This window comes from Thalassophryne amazonica, chromosome 17, assembly GCF_902500255.1.
Source record: "Thalassophryne amazonica chromosome 17, fThaAma1.1, whole genome shotgun sequence".
In the NCBI taxonomy this organism is placed as follows: Eukaryota; Metazoa; Chordata; class Actinopteri; order Batrachoidiformes; family Batrachoididae; genus Thalassophryne; species Thalassophryne amazonica.
Window position 1 is genome coordinate 15,257,745 of NC_047119.1, and position 16,867 is coordinate 15,274,611.

The window sequence follows — 16,867 nt, forward strand, 5'->3', positions numbered from 1 at the left end:
GTAGATTTGACAGTATCTCTCAAACTGCCAGCATGGAGATTATCAAGACCAATATAATAATTCACTTGATATATGATGTTACATGTAACACTTCCTTGTTTCTTCTAAAAAATAAATTTTTCAACGTTGTGAGCTTTTATCTGCATACTATATTTCTCCTTTGCCGTTCCCCGTACATGCACTTCAGATGTCTGGTCTTCTTCTTATACAGGAGGTTCTTAGCATTTCTAGTAATCCAAGGCTTGTTGTTTGGAAAGCAGTGCACAGTTTTTTGTGGGAACAGCAACGTCCATACAGAAATTTAAGTACTCTGTAGTGGAGTGTGTGACTCCCCTCAATGTCCTCCTCATGGCCTCTCCAAAGACCATGTGTCATTGTCATTTGTGGAATGTGACCGTAGAGTAACACTGTCCACAGAGATCTACACAATTATGTAAATATAAAGTAAACAAGGACAGGAAAAAAGTTTAAAACATGAAAAAGACACAAGACAAAAAGAGCTAGTGGAAAGGCTGCCACAGCTGCGCTCTCACAACACAGTTTAAATCCTGTTACTTCTGAATACATTTTTGAAATAATCAAGTTTTTTGGCTATTTTAAGCTTCCTTAAAAATGGAAAATTAGAGTTAAAAAAAAAAAAAGACTGTCCACCTGCAGCATGTTTGTGGCCCATCAAGCGGCAGCGGCCCATACTTTGGGAATCACTGGGCTTGCACTGCCACTGTTCCCACCGTTCCTCTAACGTTAATTTACTGGTTGCATTTCGCATTACGCACAAATAATTAAGCTCCAGATACCTTCCCGATCTTTATTTATTTATTTTAACGTAAACTTGACAGAACGCAAATACTGCTGCAGCTGTGACGTCAGCAAGTGGTGCAGGAAGAGAGCGCGCGCGCGAGGAGGATGAGGAGACATCAGACCTCCAAAAACCATGAAACGGTAAATACGATTAAAAAAAAAATACATATCACACGTTACGACAACTACCAAGGCAAGAATAACATCGAAGAACGCGATATAGTTTTGTTTTTTTTTACGTGTCTAAAGGTGCGCCACCAGCGGACGTTATGCGTAACACGGTGTTTTTGTCCAAATAAAAAGCATTTCGCCAAATAAATACCTGCAGCTTGACGTTTGGTTGCATGTGATATCTGCTTCAAACGAGTGATGTGAATGAGGGTTTATTCTGTTGCTACCAGGAATGATGACAGACAGCCACAGACGTGTCGGTGAGAAGACAGCATGGGCTTCACGGATCAGGTAAGAAGTAAGAAGCTGCTGCCCGTCTGTCTGTACGTGCGCATGACACGCAAGAAGCAACGGTCTTTTTTTTTAGGATAACAAACGGGGATGGTCCTTGGGTGAAGGAGGGGCCGATTGCATGTTATGTCAGAGTCGATCTCCCCTGGATTGGAATCGTTTATTGCACAAACAGCAGTGGCCCCAGATCTAGACTTTGGAAATGAAAACGAGCTCATTATCCAACCAGCATCACTAACTGTGCAACAGGTCTGTTGGATGTTGCATAACCAATCCAAAGTGGCTTTTTGTAACCAGTGTGAATTTGGCACGGGGTTTGATATTCAGTAACTGGAGCTAGCTCTTGTCAGATACTTGATGAGCATACCAGATGGTGTCCTAGAACAGTGATTCTCGATCGTCAGGGGTGCCGTGGGCAATTATCAAATATCACCATTATCGGGTGTATGTGCTGTAATAGTGTGGCAGATGGTGTAATGCTCTTTTATTCCAGTAGATGGCAGCAAAGCGCGCAGTAGCGCTGAGCCGTGTGCCGACAAGGAGGCGTGATCGCCATTTTAATTCCGGGCAAGTTAGTGATTTGTGTGCATAAAAGTTCACTTAGTCTCGTCAAAAAACAGGTGGAATACGCCGGAAAGCTGCGCATGTTGGCAAAGTCACAAACGGAGAAACAAGGGAGACAATATTTCCTTCCATAAGTAAGTGGTTTTGGTTATTGTTGTCACTTTGTCCGTGATATTTGGATGATGAACAGCTGTATGTCTCCTGCCGTACCTGTGTCGCCCGATGACACGGATCATTATTTTCACTTATGTCTAGTTGATATTTTCCACTGCTAGACCAATGTCTAGTTAAAATTATTGTCGTTAGTGACTAAAAATTGTTGGACAAGACTGGGGAGTTTTTTTTTTTTTTTCTGTGCTGCCACACACACAGATGTGCACACATACACCACTGACTTCATGAACGAAACTTGGTCAATAAAGGATAATTGTGTAAAAATATAATATATATAAATGTATTGTAATGGTTTTAGAAGCCGCGCTGCGTTGAACAGCAGCAGCTCAGCCGAGCAGCGTAGCTTAACAGCACAGATCGTGTAACTTTCAACACTAATATTTGAGAATGTGTGTGTGTCAGAGTAAGTTTAATACTTTCCTGACATAATTTAATGTAATTTAATTTTACTGGCTCGATATCCAGGACAAAATGGCATTTTAACACGTATTTTGCGAGCATTTTTCTGAGTGTGTTCAGTCGCGAATCTCCATTGAAAATGCATTAACATCCGGGTACTTCGTCAATATTTTGCCCGGTTAGGAGACGTCATGTCGCTGTGCATGAAGGGACGTTTTCGTTTAGTGTGCAGCAATGGGACTGCGCTCTCTAGTTCTTACGAGGTCTGTCCGTAAAGTATCATACCTTTTTATTTTTTTCAAAAACTATATGGATTTCATTCATATGTTTTTACGTCAGACATGCTTGAACCCTCGTGCGCATGCGTGAGTTTTTCCACGCCTGTCGGTGACGTCATTCACCTGTGAGCACGCCTTGTGGAAGGAGTGGTCCCGCCCCCTCGTCGGATTTTCATTGTCTGGAAATGGCGGAATGAAAAGGACTTTTTTTCCATCAGAATTTTTTCAGAAGCTGTTAGAGACTGGCACCTGGAAACCATTCGAAAAATTTATCTGGCTTTCAGTGAAAATTTTACGGGCTTCACAGAGAATAAGGACTTTAACTACAGGTTTAAGGACCCCTTTAAAGGACGGTCGGTGCGCCGAGCTGCGACGATGCGGCACAAACCACTGGATCATTTCTAAGCTGATGGCTCTGTGGATACGAGACCGTCGTGTGCTCTTTCTCTGGTTATCACAAGACCTGGACATCAGCCATTTTCCGGCAGATTTCACTTTTAACAAGAGATTTTGTCATGTAAAGCCGCGTGGAGGCTTCGCGCGTCACGACCGATTCGCTGATGAAGCGAGACAAAGGAACACCTCCGTTTCGGAGTGTTAGAGGACAAGATGGGACATGTCTATCTCGGCTTTCAGTGCTTACCAGTCGAGTGAGTATAAAAGAACTTGTGGAGAGCTGGACATGTCCCAACTTGTCCTCTAACACTCCGAAACGGAGGTGTTCCTTTGTCTCGCTCAACAACTGCTCAGGGAGGGGCAGTCTTCTGCTGGGACTGGTTGGGGCTGAGGGAGAGAACCAGGAAAAAGACATCCTGTGGAGGGGAGCAGAGATCAATCACTAATGATTAAATGCAGAGTGGTGCATACAGAGCAAAAAGAGAAAGAAACACTCAGTGCATCATGGGAACCCCCCAGAAGTCTAAGTCTATAGCAGCATAACTAAGGGATGGTTCAGGGTCACCTGATCCAGCCCTAACTATAAGCTTTAGCAAAAAGGAAAGTTTTAAGCCTAATCTTAAAAGTAGAGAGGGTGTCTGTCTCCCTGATCTGAATTGGGAGCTGGTTCCACAGGAGAGGAGCCTGAAAGCTGAAGGCTCTGCCTCCCATTCTACTCTTACAAACCCTAGGAACTACAAGTAAGCCTGCAGTCTGAGAGCGAAGCGCTCTATTGGGGTGATATGGTACTACGAGGTCCCTAAGATAAGATGGGACCTGATTATTCAAAACCTTATAAGTAAGAAGAAGAATTTTAAATTCTATTCTAGAATTAACAGGAAGCCAATGAAGAGAGGCCAATATGGGTGAGATATGCTCTCTCCTTCTAGTCCCTGTTAGCACTCTAGCTGCAGCATTTTGAATTAACTGAAGGCTTTTCAGGGAACCTTTAGGACAACCTGATAATAATGAATTACAATAGTCCAGCCTAGAGGAAATAAATGCATGAATTAGTTTTTCAGCATCACTCTGAGACAAGACCTTTCTAATTTTAGAGATATTACGCAAATGCAAAAAAGCAGTCCTACATATTTGTTTAATATGCGCATTGAATGACATATCCTGATCAAAAATGACTCCAAGATTTCTCACAGTATTACTAGAGGTCAGGGTAATGCCATCCAGAGTAAGGATCTGGTTAGACACCATGTTTCTAAGATTTGTGGGGCCAAGTACAATAACTTCAGTTTTATCTGAGTTTAAAAGCAGGACATTAGAGGTCATCCATGTCTTTATGTCTGTAAGACAATCCTGCAGTTTAGCTAATTGGTGTGTCACCTCTGGCTTCATGGATAGATAAAGCTGGGTATCATCTGCGTAACAATGACAATTTAAGCAATGCTGTCTAATAATACTGCCTAAGGGATACAGGTATAAAGTGAATAAAATTGGTCCTAGCACAGAACCTTGTGGAACTCCATAATTAATCTTAGTCTGTGAAGAAGATTCCCCATTTACATGAACAAATTGTAATCTATTAGATAAATATGATTCAAACCACCGCAGCACAGTGCCTTTAATACCTATGGCATGCTCTAATCTCTGTAATAAAATTTTATGGTCAACAGTATCAAAAGCAGCACTGAGGTCTAACAGAACAAGCACAGAGATGAGTCCACTGTCTGAAGCCATAAGATCATCATTTGTAACCTTCACTAATGCTGTTTCTGTACTATGATGAATTCTAAAACCTGACTGAAACTTCAAATAGACCATTCCTCTGCAGATGATCAGTTAGCTGTTTTACAACTACCCTTTCAAGAATTTTTGAGAGAAAAGGAAGGTTGGAGATTGGCCTATAATTAGCTAAGATAGCTGGGTCAAGTGATGGCTTTTTAAGTAATGGTTTAATTACTGCCACCTTAAAAGCCTGTGGTACACAGCCAACTAATAAAGATAGATTGATCATATTTAAGATCGAAGCATTAATTAATGGTAGGGCTTCCTTGAGCAGCATGGTAGGAATGGGGTCTAATAGACATGTTGATGGTTTGGAGGAAGTAACTAATGAAAATAACTCAGACAGAACAATCGGAGAGAAAGAGTCTAACCAAATACCGGCATCACTGAAAGCAGCCAAAGATAACGATACGTCTTTGGGATGGTTGAGTAATTTTTTCTCTAATAGTTAAAATTTTATTAGCAAAGAAAGTCATGAAGTCATTACTAGTTAAAGTTAAAGGAATACTCAGCTCAATAAAGCTCTGACTCTGTCAGCCTGGCTACAGTGCTGAAAAGAAACCTGGGGTTCTTATTTTCTTCAATTAGTGATGAGTAGTAAGATGTCCTAGCTTTACGGAGGGCTTTTTTATAGAGCAACAGACTCTTTTTCCAGGCTAAGTGAAGATCTTCTAAATTAGTGAGACGCCATTTCCTCTCCAACTTACGGGTTATCTGCTTTAAGCTGCGAGTTTTTGAGTTATACCATGGAGTCAGGCACTTCTGATTTAAAGCTCTCTTTTTCAGAGGAGCTACAGCATCCAAAGTTGTCTTCAATGAGGATGTAAAACTATTGACGAGATACTCTATCTCACTTACAGAGTTTAGGTAGCTACTCTGCACTGTGTTGGTATATGGCATTAGAGAACATAAAGAAGGAATTATATCCTTAAACCTAGTTACAGCGCTTTCTGAAAGACATCTAGTGTAATGAAACTTATTCCCCACTGCTGGGTAGTCCATCAGAGTAAATGTAAATGTTATTAAGAAATGATCAGACAGAAAGGAGTTTTCAGGGAATACTGTTAAGTCTTCAATTTCCATACCATAAGTCAGAACAAGATCTAAGATATGACTAAAGTGGTGGGTGGACTCATTTACATTTTGAGCAAAGCCAATTGAGTCTAATAATAGATTAAATGCAGTGTTGAGGCTGTCATTCTCAGCATCTGTGTGGATGTTAAAATCGCCCACTATAATTATCTTATCTGAGCTAAGCACTAAGTCAGACAAAAGGTCTGAAAATTCACAGAGAAACTCACAGTAATGACCAGGAGGACGATAGATAACAAATAAAACTGGTTTTTGGGACTTCCAATTTGGATGGACAAGACTAAGAGTCAAGCTTTCAAATGAATTAAAGCTCTGTCTGGGTTTTTGATTAATTAATAAGCTGGAATGGAAGATTGCTGCTAATCCTCCGCCTCGGCCCGTGCTACGAGTGTTCTGGCAGTTAGTGTGACTCGGGGGTGTTGACTCATTTAAACTAACATATTCATCCTGCTGTAACCAGGTTTCTATAAGGCAGAATTAATGAAACCTTTCATAGTTACCCAGTCATAGACAATAAAAATGCATTTTGGTTTGTTTGTTTGTTTGTTTGTTTTCCAGTGGTAATAAGTCACAATAATGGTGTTCATCACATGGCTGGAATCTTGATTGCTTCATTTAGAATCCAGTGTACCGAAAAAAAAAAAATTACAAAAATTGTTTGGAAAAAAGATCTGTCTCACCTCCATTGGAAGCCTTAAGGACAAGTTGGAACATGTCCAGCTGTTAAACAATTTCTCATATACTCACTCCACTAAAAGCCATCAAAAGCCACCTGGATTTTACAAATGGTTATCAACACGGAGGTGTTTTTCCTGTGCCGCCGCACCGCGTCGGCTGCGTCCCGACGCGCGGACCCGTCCGCACGTCTTTCATTAAAAAAATCTCCTTTAACAGTGGAATATCCGGATAAAATACTGAAACCGACTTCTTCTGAAACTTCTGTTCTCTCACGACGTCCTGGATCAATAGAGCCTGAAATGTGGAGGTTTTCAGCTTGAACAGGCTGACGACGCCGCCTGAGAGCGCTGTGCGACGTCTCGCACCGTGAAAAGTCCTTAAAGCGACAGAATCACCTCAAAATCTCTCATTAGCTGTTAAAATTTTCACTGAAAACCAGCTTAATTTTTCGAACCGTGTCCACTTCGATGTGTCTCACAGGTTTAGAAAAAATTTTGATCAAACAAAGGGCCAGTCTCTCAGCAACTTCTCAGACAAAGGAATTCCGACGAGGGGCTGGACGACTCCTCCCACAAGGAGTGCTCACAGGCGAATGACGTCACCGACAGGCGTGGAAAAACTCACGCATGCGCACGAGGGTTCAAGCATGTCTGACGTAAAAACATATGAATGAAATCCATATAGTTTTTGAAAAAAATAAAAAGGACCGTTACTTTATTGACAGCCCTCGTATATATATATATTTATTTTCAATTATTCTATTGATTATTTTATTAGTTGATTCATCTTTTGGTTAACTTTAAAAGTACGGTGTTTGTTTTACAAATTTTAATTAAGAAATTCCTACATAAAAAACTCTTGAGAAGAGTCAAGACAGAAGTCAGACCACCAGAGCAAGAATTTTAGCTGAGGAAGCTTCTGCGATTTGAAGCGAAACGTCCTCGCGTCAAGCAACCCAGTCCAGTCGAAGATTCAAGCTTCTCTACTATGGAAACCACCTGGACAACTGAGAGCCTACACAGAAATATTTATTTTTGTCTACAGCCAGAAGATTTTTACAGTTTTTTGTTTTTTTTTTTTTGGGGGGGGGGGGGGGGGGGGGGGGGGGAGACTAGTAATAAAAAAAAAAAAAGACAGAAAATTAATTTATGAAAACTTGAAATGTGAGGATCTGGACTCAAAATGATTAATGGATTATCAAAATAGTTGATTCATTTAATAATTGATTAACATTTGCCATTAACCATTAATATTCAGTTCCTACATTCCAACATTTCTTTGTGCTGTTGCAAAAATGCATTTCATTTTGCTGTTGTTGACTGTGCAGGGACTGCAGAGCCGCAGGATGGTTGTCTTTGCAGCCGTCTTTCTGTTGATGACGTTCCTCATCCTGTACAGCTCCAACGCTGGAAGTAATGCCAGCAACTACACGTCGTTCCGTGTTTCTATAAATCATGTTCGCAAGCCCACAAATCTGAAAAAGTGGGCTGGGAAAGACGGCTATGTGCCGATCCTTGGAAATAAGGTACTGTGAACGAGATGATGTTTTTCTGTTATTTGCTGTCTGTGTTGCCACTTTATTCCGGATGCTCAAGTACATTTATTGTCAAGGGACTGACGTAGATCACACACTGTTCTTTGGTGCTATAAATATCACTGAAAATTCTGTGTAGGCAGTCAAGCGTATTGATTACAGCTGCACTATGCAGGTCTGTATGATCAGTGAAAAGCAATGAGAGTAAGTAGTTTTAACTTAAATACATTTTCAGATGTTTATTAATGAGTCACAAACAAACACATACAGTTTAGATGAATAATTGAGGGGGTTTTTTTCATGCACATTTGAAAATTAGATATATGTACACACACACACACATATACAGTGCATCCAGAAAGTATGTTACAACCTTATTTCAAAATGGATTAAATTCATTTTTACCCTAAAAATTCTGCTCACAACACCCCATAATGACAACATGAACATTTTTTTTTGCAAATTTATTAAAAATAAAAACCTAAGAAATGACATGTGCATGAGTATTCATACCCTTCACTGAATACTTTGTTGATGCACCTTTAGCGGCAATTACAGCCTCAAGTCTTCTTGAATATGATGCCACAAGCTTGGTGCACCTATCTTTGGGCAGTTTTGTCCATTCCTCTTTGCAGCACCTCTCAAGCTCCATCAGGTTGGATGTGGAGCGTCAGTGCACAGACATTTTCAGATCTCTCCAGAGATGTTCGATCAGATTCAGGTCTGGGCTCTGGCTGGGTCACTCAAGGACATTCACAGAGTTGTCCTGAAGCCACTCCTTTGATATCTTGGCTGTGTGCTGAGGGTGATTGTCCTGCTGAAAAATGAACTGTCACCCCAGTCTGAGGTCAAGAGCGCTCTGGAGCAGGTTTTCATCCAGGATGTCTCTGTACATTGCTGCATTCAGTTTTCCCTCAATCCTGACTAGTCTCCTAGTTCCTGCTGCTGAAAAACATCCCCACAGCATGATGTTGCCACCACCATGCCTCACTGTATGGTGCCTGGTTTCCTCTAAACATGATGCCTGGCATTCACGCCATAGAGTTCAATCTTTGTCTCATCAGACCAGAGAATTTTGTTTCTCATGGTCTGAGAGTCCTTCAGGTGCCTTTTGTCAAACTCCAGGTGGGCTGCCATGTGCCTTTTACTAAGGAGTGACTTCCGTCTGGCCACTCTACCATACAGGCCTGATTGGTGGATTGCTGCAGAGATGGTTGTCCTTCTGGTAGGTTCTCAACAGCTAACAGCCCCCAATCTGACAAATACCTGGGACTCAAAATGACCACACCCTATCCATTATTATTATATAATTCCTTTTATGGCATAAAATACCTTAAACTATCATGTTATTTAAATATTCACCCTCTGTACAGTTGTCATGACCAAGAAAACTACTGATAGAAATCAAAAGATTTTTGTTTTGTTTTTTCTATCATACTGTAAACATGTTTATTTCTGTTGTTAAATTGGAGATTTTAACATTGGCTTCTATGGGGACTAACACTCTTTCACAGCCAGCCTCATGTGGCCATTCAAGGAATTGCCAGTTTTGGCACTTCCGCATTGTCTTCATTTTTCAGCACAGGAAGTTGTCTTTGTTCATGGTTCATACCAAATCAAGAAAATCCCATCTGGCAATGTAAAACAAACTAAATTTCTTTGTCCGTTTTTTCCCCCTCCCCAAAATTCATAGTTAATTCCGAGCTCGAGTTGACCTGAAACGATCAAGTTTTGTGAAATGCATGTTAAAATTTTGTAAAATAGACATTTTGTTTAATTTGGCACCTGAACAAATACGAAAACATTCCCTAAACTTCTAACATTACATTAACAAATATAGCAGTATTTATGTAGATTTTATTAAGTATATGTAGCTGAGGAATTTTATCTTCTGTTCCTCTTCAGACTATGACGTTGCACTGTCAATACTGTGCACTGGTGACGAGCTCTAGTCACGTCCTGGGGAGCCATGCCGGAGATGATATCGACCACACAGAATGTGTAATTCGCATGAACGATGCTCCCACTTTGGGCTATGAAGCTGATGTAGGAAACCGGACATCCGTGAGGGTGGTAGCCCATTCAAGTGTGTTCCGTGTAATCCGAAGACCGAACGAGATTCTCCATGGAATGGACAGCAGGCCTGTGATCATCTTTTGGGGGCCTCCAAACAAGATTGGGAAGGATGCCAAAGGAACCTTGTACAGATTGATTCAGAGGTTCAGCATGACCTACACCAATGTGTCTTGTTTCAGTATCACACCAAACAAGATGCACAAATTTGACAGTCTATTCCAGAAGGAGACGGGGCGAGATAGGTTGGTATTTAGATAGATGGTAATAAAGGAGGCTCCACCAACCACAGGAGCCTTCTGACTTGTCCCAGTCACCTGAAATAGGTTTCCACATCTTCTCATCATTTTTGTTTCCAGTACGCCAACATTGTATCCATTGTGGATGGCTTTGCATTAGAGCCCGACCGATGTATCGGCCGGCCGATATTATTGGCTGATATAAAACCCTTTTCAAAGTACTCACTATCGGACGAAATTTTGTCGATAGAACGCCAATAATTTCTCATAAACAGAACAGTTACTGAAATAATGTTTGTGTCGGCAATGTAAAATGTCCTTGCACCGTTTGTCCAGTAGATGGAGCTGCTTACACCCCTGCTTAAATGTGTTCATCACCGGCCCCCGTAGTTTGCCATCACAGTGCACTGATCGGCTGACAAAAGCATACAAGTAAGTTTGTAAGGATGTTGTTTGTAATAACTTTGCGATTACATTCACCCACATTTCTCCTGTTTCAGTTCAACTCAGTTTGATTAACTCAGTTTATGTGGTAATGTGTCAAATGTGCTTCATTGCGTCGGTCATGCTTTTTATTAAGCCTACGTTGTGTAGACCTTATTTCTAGCATGACAAACTTTCGTTTACTGCTAAGAGGTTGAAACATTCAGATTCACTGGTCGTCCAGAAGGGTTCTGGGAATTACTGCGTTCGCCATTAACCCTCTGGGGCCGATGCCGTTGGCTGGGACCAGGCTTTACTAAATTGTAAATAACTTTTTAATGATATGATATAGAAACTTTTTTTTTTGCTGAAAAGTTAACTCCGCTGACTTTCGATACTCCGTCGGTCATCTTGGTACTCCTCACAGAAGATGTGTGATGACATGCGCATGTGAGTGTCCAATCTGAATTGGTTCTCCGTCACATGGTTTTCCAAAATCCAATCGCAGGGCAGATTTACCTCACGTGATATGGCAAAGATTGTTTTCAGAAGTGATATCTTACTAGTTGGCCCACTTGAATAGCCCCCTAATTGCTCCAATTGCATTTTTTGAACTTGAAAACTCTTCTCTCTTATAAAGTTAATCAATATGAGGACAAAACTTCAGCTTTTTGCTCATTCGTTTTTTTGTTAAGGGTCCAAAAAAGAACATTTTATTCATTAAAAAAAAAGAATAATATCGGCTGATTTATCGGCTATCGGCAAATCAGCCGATTTATCGATTATCTGCATTTTTTCATCCAAATATCGTTATCGGCCTCAAAAAATCCATATCGTTCGGGCTCTACTTTGCATCCCTTTCCATCTCTATTTTTCAGTGTTGATACTTTATGTACTTGTTAAGTTATTGTTGGATAGCGGCTGCACTAGCTAGCTAGTATTGCTGCGTTCAAAACCCTTGGAAGAGATTCTGAATTCTAGCTCAGGGAAAAATCCCTTAAACACTTCATCGGGCAGGAATTGTTGCTTGGAAACTCGTGAGGAAATTGAGAAACCCAAGGTACCCCAGTTGATGTCACAGCCATGGCAACTGCATTTGTGACTGGTTAGAAAACAGTGTTGCTTATGTTGAAAATGCAACTTTAAAATCAAATTTTAACAAGACATTACTGCTATATAATATATATATAAATATATATAATATATTCACATTCTACCTACAATTACATAATATTAGCCCGCTGTATTGTGATAGGTTAAGTGGTTGTTACATATTTGTTTCCGAGGTAATCTCATGAACTCACTTTTTCCAGAATTAAGGATTTTTATGTAGGGTCTTTCAGAGCTACCAAGGGTTCTGAACGCAAAATTTGGCCTACAGTATGACACTGGCTATTGTACTGCATACATGTTCAGATTTTATAAAATTTTGGTCTACCAAAGTGCAAACTCTTCTAAAACAAAGAAAAAACAAGTAATTTTGCAGTCAGTTGTTATATAAATACACTGCGTTATACAATAAATGTACACGCTTTACATAATTATTCGCTAGAAAAATTGCTTTCATGGCCTACCATTGTGGTAGTCGATATTATAATACTTATGCCATCATTTGCCATCTTTTCCCATCAGTGTAATTTTCAGTCAGTTCGTAGAAAATATAGATCACAAAAAAAAACACTCCTTGAAAAAATGTATTATTTAGTTAGTAGCCATGCTACCGTCATCATCAACTTTGTTGCAGTGACGCCTGTAGTAGTTAGTCATCGCAAATCATCTGATTTTACAGAAGTCTGCCGTAGTATATTATAAAATGTTGTAAAACTTGTCAGTAAAATAACACTGGGTAGTACAAATGCATTACCTTCATATCATTTATTACTGGAGAAGCAATGCTAGCTAGCTAGCTGATGGTGCCCACCTTGTTTTCAGAAGGGCTGTTAGTCAGAAGACCTACTGGTCAGAAGGTCGATAGTTAATAAATCAGTTGGGTTTCAGTAGAAAAACCTCTGAACAATAACAGTCCCCAGTAAAAAGTATGGAATCCCCCCGAAAGACATTTTCTGACTACCGGGCCTTCTGACAACAGGCCCAAAAGACACGTTTTCTGACAATTGGGCCTTCTGAAAACAAGGTAGACCCCCTAAAGACAATATGCCGGTGATCGTCAGTCAGTTGTAAGACAAGACTGTTTAGTACAAATACATTACCTTTACATAAATTGTTGCTATAATGATGCTAGCAAAGTGTAATTATCTGGACACCTGAATATTATGATCTTCTAAACATGTTTATTGGTCCCATTATATTAAAATCTAATGAATAAGATTTGATCAATGGCCTTTTAGGGTCGCAGCACAAGTATTTCTAGTGTTGCAAAGATTTTTATTGCACATTAGCTTTTCATATTGTTTCCTCTTTTGTTGTTCTGTTGTTTGTTCAGACAAAAATCTCACTCCTGGTTAAGTACAGGCTGGTTCACCATGGTGATAGCCATCGAGATCTGTGATAACATCAAAGTGTATGGGATGGTTCCACCCAGTCACTGCGGGTGAGTACACAGCGTTTAAATACTGTAATGTTAGAAAGCACAAAAAGAGCATTCGGTCAAGTAGGCTACATATTGTTTTCCTTAATTACTATTTATGATGATACTGTAACCACAATTTTTCTAGAAAAAAATCTGGATTAAAGAAGATGCCCTATCATTACTACAAACCCAGGGGAGCTGATGAATGTGTGACATACCTACAGAATGAAAGTGGCAGAAGAGGAAACCATCATCGTTTTATTACTGAGAAACAAGTATTTGCACGATGGGCAAAGCAGTACAACATCAATTTTACTCATCCCACATGGTGAAAAGACTGGAAACCAGAAACCTGGACAAGTGTTATAGTTCTTATTCTATGGAGCTTTCAATTATCCAGAATTTTTGTTGTTGTTGTTGTTGTTGTTTTGGAGGCACCATGAGGAGGAAAAGGCTTTTGCCAAGGTTGGACTGACTTGTAATGTTTTCAGACGTTTCTGAAAGATTCAGCATGTCTCAAAATATAGCTGCCATGTGACAAGTGTTTTTGTAAATAGATGAAAAAAATATTTAAAGATGAAAATTTAGCGGTTTATGTTTTTGTTTAATGCATCTTGAAAAAGTACTTGTTTCCCATGTTGAGGGAGATCATGTCAGCACAGTAGACAAGTACAGTAGATCATAAATTCAATCCACATAATAAATTTAACAAATGATCAGTGATTAATACAGTGCGCCTTTAATAATTTTTGCCTTAAAAGCCTAAAACAATCCATACCAAAAAAGAAATAACTCGTGACAGAAAGAATAACGTCAAGTAACCCATAGAGCATTGGGTATTATTTATTGTGATTCAAAACCCAGCCAATGTGACAAGTATTCATTTTTGGTTTTGTAGTTGATAAGTTAAATTATTCTGCAGATCTCTTGGGATGTGACACCTATTATCCACAGTTTGTGAGTTATGAATGAACACTGTCAAAATTAGACTACGAGTTGTCCATTAATTGTTCTTGTTTCTGATAATTGGACACATTCAGTTTAACAAACAAACAGATGAATATATGTTCTAGTGACCTACAGAAAGTATTCACAGCGCTGCACTTTTTCCACATTTTATGTTACAGCCTTATTCCAAAATGGATGAAATTTATTTTTTTCCCCTCAAAATTCAACACACAGTACCCCATAATGACAATGTGAAAAAAGTTTTGAGATTTTTGCAAATTTATTTAAAAAAAAACTACTAAGAAATCACACGTACATAAGTATTCACAGCCTTTGCCATGAAGTTCAAAATTGAGCTCAGGTGCATCCTGTTTCCACTGATCATCTTTGAGATGTTTCTACAGCTTAATTGGAGTCCACCTGGGCTAAATTCAGTTGACTGGACAGGATTTGGAAAGGCACACACCTGTCTACATATAAGGTCCCAGAGTTGACGGTGCATGTCAGAGCACAAACCAAGTATGAAGTCAAAGGAATTGGCTATAGACCTCCGAGAGAAGATTGTCTCCAGGCACAAATCTAGGGAACGCTACAGAAACATTTCTGCTGCTTCAAAGGTCCCAATGAGCACAGTGGCCTCCATCATCCATAAAAGGAAGAAATTCGGATCCACCAGGACTCTTCCTAGAGCTGGCGCCTGTCTAAACTGAGCAATCAGGGCTGAAGGACCTTAGTCAGGGAGGTGACCAAGAACCCGATTACTCTGTCAAAGCGCCAGCATTCCCTCTGTGGAGAGAGGAGAACCTTCCAGAAGGACAACCATCTCTGCAGAAATCCACCAATCAGGCCTGCATGGTAGAGTGGCCACATGGAAGCCACTCCTTAGTAAAAGGCACATGACAGCCCAACTGGAGTTTGACAAAAGGTACCTGAAGGACTCTCAGACTATGAGAAACAAAATTCTCTGGTCTTTGGTGTGAATGCCAGGCATCATGTTTAGAGGAAATCAGGCACAATCACTACAGTGAATCATGGTGGTGGCAGCATCATGCTGTGGGTTTATTTTTCACTTGCAGGAACTGGGATACTAGTCAGGATTGAGGGAAAGATGAATGCAGCAATGTACAGAGACATCCTGGATGAAAACCTCCAGCGTGCTCTTGACCTCAGACTGGGGCGACGGTTCATCTTTCAGCAGGACAATGACCCTAAACACACAGCCAAGTGGTCCAGCCAGAGCCCAGCCAAAATTGGCTGTGCACCAACGCTCCTCATCCAACCTGATGGAGCTTGAGAGCTGCTGCAGAGAGGAATGGACAAAACTGCCCAAAGACAAGTGCACCAACCTTGTGGGATCATATTCAAGAAGACTTGAGGCTGTAATTGCTGCCAAAGGTGCATCAACAAAGTATTGAGCAAAGGGTGCGAATACTTAAGTACGTGTGATTTGTTTTTAGTTTTATATTTTGAATAAATTGGCACAAAAAAAAAAACTTTCACGTTGTCATTATGGGGTGTTGTGAGTAGAATTTTGAGGGGGGGAAAATGAATTTATGCCATTTTGGAACAAGGCTGTAACATAAAATGTGAAAAAAGTGAAATGCTGTGAATACTTTCTGGATGCACTGTACATTCTGTTATACACAACATGCTTTCTCACAAGTGTAGCTGCAACTAAGGAGTATTCTCATAATCAATTAATCAGTCATTTACATGATTAATCGATTAGTTGTTAGGTCTATTGAATGGCAAAAAATGATGACAAATGTCAGCGTTTTCCAGAGCCCAAGATGATGCTGTCTTGTTTTGTCCACAACTCAGATATATTCAGTTTACTGCCTTATAGGAGTAAAGAAACTAGTCAAATAAACCAGAAAGTATTCAAATGGGAGCAGCTGAAATCTGATTATTTTGACATTTTTAAAATGATTGAAAGTGATATAATCAAATGTAAACTTAATAGTGGATTAATAATTAATCACAACAGCTGTACACAAATGACCTCAGTTGCAAAATGCTACTTGCAGTTCTTTATGAAAAGGATTTCTTCTTGTCATTGAATATTTACATTTTTTAAAATCAAAATATGTGAAAAATCTTGTTTCCTTGTTTGTTTAACACGTCTGGTGTACGACAAGCAGCTTGAGTGTAACTTGTCCACAGAATGCACCGTGCACTTTTGTCGGTATTTTGTTCAATGGACTGCACAAAATGAAGAGAAATTGATTTTTTTTTTTTTTTTTTTTTATGCAGAAAGAACAGTTATTTAAATGTTTTTAAACTATGGTAGTGTACATGACAGTCATAACTGTATCGAAAAGCTTTATTTATTTTTGTAAGTAGCCATCGGTCACAACATAGCACTTATACCCTGTTGACTATTGTATACATGTGTCAAAAATAATATCTGCAAAATGTAAAAATTTAATTTGTACAACTCAAAATGAAACTGTAAAACGAGCATAAAAATAGAAATTTCCAGTTAAAACAGAATGGC

At 39.7% G+C, this 16,867-nt stretch overlaps 1 protein-coding gene across 1 annotated transcript; it reads left to right on the forward strand.

The window, feature by feature from the left end:
* The first annotated feature begins 856 nt into the window (after nucleotides 1-856).
* st6galnac6 (ST6 (alpha-N-acetyl-neuraminyl-2,3-beta-galactosyl-1,3)-N-acetylgalactosaminide alpha-2,6-sialyltransferase 6) lies at nucleotides 857-13,764 on the forward strand. The gene is made up of 6 exons (XM_034191515.1): nucleotides 857-942; nucleotides 1,203-1,263; nucleotides 7,951-8,148; nucleotides 10,063-10,475; nucleotides 13,336-13,443; nucleotides 13,568-13,764. The coding sequence occupies exons 2-6, from the start codon at nucleotides 1,246-1,248 to the stop codon at nucleotides 13,752-13,754; spliced, it is 924 nt and encodes a 307-aa protein (XP_034047406.1). The 5' UTR covers nucleotides 857-942; nucleotides 1,203-1,245; the 3' UTR covers nucleotides 13,755-13,764.
* The last annotated feature ends 3,103 nt before the right edge of the window (nucleotides 13,765-16,867 follow it).

Coding starts and splice junctions, on each gene's coding strand:
- st6galnac6 (XM_034191515.1), top strand. Junction 8,149..10,062: donor TGCCGATCCTTGGAAATAAG/GTACTGTGAACG, acceptor GTTCCTCTTCAG/ACTATGACGTTGCACTGTCA. Junction 13,444..13,567: donor GTTCCACCCAGTCACTGCGG/GTGAGTACACAG, acceptor CAATTTTTCTAG/AAAAAAATCTGGATTAAAGA.